Source organism: Sinocyclocheilus anshuiensis, unplaced genomic scaffold (assembly GCF_001515605.1).
Source record: "Sinocyclocheilus anshuiensis isolate Anshui unplaced genomic scaffold, SAMN03320099.WGS_v1.1 scaffold260, whole genome shotgun sequence".
NCBI classification, from domain to species: Eukaryota; Metazoa; Chordata; class Actinopteri; order Cypriniformes; family Cyprinidae; genus Sinocyclocheilus; species Sinocyclocheilus anshuiensis.
Window position 1 is genome coordinate 2,799,669 of NW_015557134.1, and position 4,715 is coordinate 2,804,383.

The 4,715-nt window shown below is 34.2% G+C and overlaps 1 protein-coding gene across 1 annotated transcript; it reads right to left on the reverse strand.

The window, feature by feature from the left end:
- Positions 1 to 746: 746 nt before the first annotated feature.
- On the reverse strand, positions 747 to 2,918 carry LOC107677997 (C-C motif chemokine 20-like). Its single transcript, XM_016473082.1, has 4 exons — positions 2,714 to 2,918; positions 2,351 to 2,471; positions 2,140 to 2,252; positions 747 to 1,142 (listed from the first exon to the last, which is right to left on the reverse strand). Exons 1-4 carry the CDS (start codon positions 2,790 to 2,792, stop codon positions 1,120 to 1,122), a joined length of 336 nt encoding a protein of 111 aa, XP_016328568.1. The 5' UTR covers positions 2,793 to 2,918; the 3' UTR covers positions 747 to 1,119.
- Positions 2,919 to 4,715: the final 1,797 nt, after the last annotated feature.

Genomic DNA, 4,715 nt, shown 5'->3' on the forward strand with positions numbered 1-4,715 from the left:
ATAGCTGAGAGCAATGGTCTGGATTACCGCCAGCTGATGAGATGACAGTGAAGGCAATATGAAATACAGTCGATGCTCACCTACCACATGCATAGAGCTGATATGACAATATATTCACAACAGAATAGTCATATAATTGTTTAAATGTGCACTTTTTAATGGTTTCAAACAATATACCGTGTGAAAATCTCAATAGATATAAATTGACTTGACATGACTTTATTTTCCTGTAGGGGGTGTGTTCATATTGCAGTTTGGACATGACCAAATGATGCACTGCTTAAGTGTGCGGTGTATTATTTAGAACTATTATACAATCAATGGTGGCACTACTTAAAGATTGTAGATATACGTCAAACAGGCTTGAATACCCTTTAATTATAGTCTAGAGGTTAAATGCTTCCTACACAAATAACCATTTTAAAGGTCACTTCAGCTACTTAAGCTCTCCTAGTGTGTATGCTGAGTGTTACTTTAGATGCAGAGCATGTGTGAAAGTCAGGACCTCTTTACAATCACAACAACATTAGCATAAGATATAGAACATCTGCTGGACATAATCCCTGTAGTTGCTGCAACAATACCTTTTTTTTTAAACGGGACAAATATATATTTAGTTACTTTGGTTGAAAGAATGATTTTTAAGGTAATTTGTTCTTTTTAGATTAGAGTTTTTTTCTGTAGCTTGAAAAAAAAATAATGCGCACAGATGTCATTTAAAATGTAAAAGCTTTTATTTATATTCCAAAATACAAAGTAAAAATATAGAAAACAAAATATTTTTTATTCAATGGCTCAGGAAACACAGTAACTTTATACAAGTATTCAGAATACAAACTCAACAACAAGTGATGGAAATTAGAAATTAGTTAGCTTAAAATCTCTTCATGTAGACCAGTGAGGGAAGGATTCACATTTCAAAAATAGTTCATATCTTGTAAAGCTTATTCCTATGACAGTAGATTCGCACTTGACCTGCTCCACTAGAGTACTCATGTAGCAAACCTGAGAATGACTATTTACTATCAACGTTAAGTAATATTAGGTATCTGTTCCAGGATCACTCCTATTCATGCGTGTAAAGTGAGAGCAGGCTGGACCTGCATAATCTGTGATGGTTTACTGTTGTCTATGCTTCTTTCCTGTAAGAAAAGAGAAAAAATAATGTTTTGTTATACATGTTGTTTCATGTAATGTTTTGTTTATGTTCTAAATGTTATTTTATGTGATTTGTTATGTTCAAAATGTTATTTCATGTGATGTGTTTTATGTTATATGTTATGTTGTTATGTTATGTTATGTTATGTTATGTTATGTTCTAAATGTTACTTTATGTCATTTGTTGTTTAATGTTATGTTATGTTAAATTGTAATGTGTTCTAAATGTTATATTTTTGTTTTGTTTTATACTATGGCATTGTGTTATTGTTACATTGTCTTCTAAATGTTACATTCTAAGTGTTATTTTGTTATAAGTGTTATTATTATGTTGCTGTGTTGTGTTCTAAATGTTATATTATGTGTTTATGTAATGTTATGTTATGCAGTGTTGTGTTCAAAATGTTATACTGTGTTGTGTTTTAGTTTATGTTGTTGTTGCAATGTTAAGAGTTCTAAATGTTATGCTGTTACCTAAATATATCATTTTATGTTATGTTATGTTATGTTATGTTATGTTATATGTTATATGTTGTTATGTTCTAAATGTTATTGTTAAAGTATGTGTTCTAAATGTTCTGTTCTAAATTTTATGTTGCATTTTAAGTGTTAAAATAGGCTGCTATGTGTTGTGTTCTAAATGTTATATTATGTTTTGTTTTATGTTATGGTATGTTGCTATGTTACGTTATGGTGTTCTAAATGTTGTGTTGTTTTTATATTATTTTCTAAACATTACTGTGACTTTATGTGTTCAAAATGCTGCCATCTTCTATATTATTTTTGTTGTGTTATATTATGTTGTAAATGTTGCTACATTATCTCTTCTAAATGTTATGCTGTGTTTGAAGTGTTATAAGATGTTGCTAGGTGTTGTATTCTAAATGTTATCTTATGTTATGCAAACAGAATTTAAAAGCATGCATGTACATTTATATTTTTTAAGTACCAAGACTTGATGAAATACCTACAAACACGTACCTCTAGGTTTTTTGGGTAGAGGTCCTGCTAGTATGTAGTCGATCAGTTTGCTCACCCAGTTATTCTTACTTGGAAACGGTGCACAGAGCTTCAATCCCTTCTTTGTGACAAATCTGTGGAAATGCATTCATATTTAAATATGCAAACTCAAATACACCTTGAAGTCTGCAGCACTTTGGAGGCATTTTGAAATGCGTGTAATGCGACTTACATAGTGGCAGGAATTCTGCAGGCTTCATCACCGGTCTGAATGGTGAAGGACGTCACCACCCTCTGTGGGATGCGCCGGTCGCTGGTGGTTAAACAACAATCCGCTGCCCCATCGTTCAGAGCTGTGAAAGTTAAACAGTGCACAGAATGTTAACCATTGGCAGCATCAACAGTCTCACCTAAAAAAAAAATAATGTACAGAAAGACTGCAGAATGTAAAGTAAAAGAATATTGTATGCATATTGTACAAAACACTGTACATTTTATCAATTATTACTTTTTAAACTTCAAATAAATTTCAAAACAGATTAGTTTAAAACTCTTGCAGAAGGATGTTGCTAAATAATTGTACATTTTGACTCACCTGTTGTACAGCTCCATAGACTGACGCTCAATATGAGCAGAGCACCTGTCCATAATGTCAGAGCGTTAGAGAACATCATCTTGTCCCTCTGTATGTGTTCGTTCACCTGTGCTCAGCAGATATGTGCCTCACCGCTGCTTGCACGCCCTTTATACGCTTCTGCAAAAACTTTCACTTTCTTTATGCTTTAAGGCAACTGTTTCCTGTAAATCCATCCCTATTAAAAGAGCCCTTTCACCTTCTTTTGTTAACTGGAAATGGTGGCGCCTGCCAGGGGATCCTTCATGTGGACTGGAGGGATAGTTTCGACATGTTTTCTGGGCTTTTGAAATGTGCTTATCAGTGTCACTGCCTCATGAGAAACAAATGCGGTGAAAGTAAAGTCGTATTAGCCAATGTCACTCATAGCTGGAGGGAACAGGTTGCACATACAAGTGGCTTTGGGACAAATTAGATGTTTCTTAGATTAAGTGCTAATAGAAGTGTGAAATAACTCATTTTTAGATTTTGTGTGCGTTTTAATCAGAAGTGTCCCCACTGATTTTTGAGTGAATTAAAGTACATAAAATAAAATAAAATAAAATATTTAAATCCCTTTACAAAAAAAGTGCCTGCAGCTGTGGACTGAATTCACAATTGCTCAAGTGTCCACACTGACTTGTGAGTGGGTTCAAATACTTTAAAATTAAATTACCTTATATAAATAAATAAATAATATTTATTGGAACTCTTTTGTCCTTAGTTCTTTTTGTACCAGCAAACTGTCTACCAGGGTTAAAAGACCTGGGGCTTATTTATTTTATGTTAAAATGTCTCTTCTACCCTTAACTGCCTTGGAGATGTAACATAAATGTGGGAGCTCATCCGGGATTAAAAATAAAATAAAAATTAAATATTCAAAACCCCTAAAAAAAAAACTGCACTGAGATTTGCAACTGCTCTTATCTGCATATATCTATTCTAGCCAATCAATGTCTGCAGTATGTGAGTAACCTTATAAACACACTTTGCATATGGTACACCAGTTATAGTCATCATGGTTATGATAATGACCATTTTATGACTCTTTTATGTAACATATTAACTCTTATGAAAGGAACATATTTAATATGAAAGCTGACAAATCCTCACCAAACCACAAGTTGTTTGACTGACAGCACTGCTAATGTGTGGGTTAATGTGTTTTTTGGTTGTAACCCAACATAAAAGCTGCATGAACATGTACCTGCTGTTGCCTACAGGTAAGCAATTCCAATTCATGTTTTTGGAAGATAATGATGTAACTTGCTTAGTATTTTTTTATAGCATTGCTGACTACCTGTATTTTTATGCTACTGTTAGAATTACCATTCATTTACAGATCTACATTTCTCTCAGAGCAGCTGAAGTGTGGACAGAAATGGCCTGTGTTCCTGTGTTTTGGCAATACTGCAGCGTTATGTTTCAGGCGTGCATCTACATGTGGATGCTAAATATATGCATGGAATACAGCCAGCAAAATGTCTGAAGGCCTCAGTGTTAATTGTGCAGAACTAAAGTCTGTTTAAAAAAACAAAAATGCCCATATCCTGAAATCCTGCTCGATTAAAACTTCCTCAAGAACTGTATCTCCACACACAGTCTGGTCTTCATTCTGTGCTGTAAATCTGAGTGTATCTTTTAAGCTCTAATAAAACATGAAGAGGGGAGCAGATGACTTTGATCCGCTACTGAGTTCAAGCAGTTTGATTTCTAACTACAGCTGCATTCAGTTTTCACTCATTACTTCAAGACTGTCAGGGAATGAGCCACATGCCGTGTCACTTCCTATATGATGGCTCACTTCCACCTGGGCCGCAGTAACTTCAGCAGGTCCAGAGGTAATCAAGCAGTAATCAAGCTGCTTTGTCTCATACGGAGGTGATAATGAAATTACAGACAATCAAGACTAATTGAAGGCTAGTCAAAATTTCTCGAGGAGCATTTTTTTTGTGCATGTTACAGCACCACATTTTTTTTAATT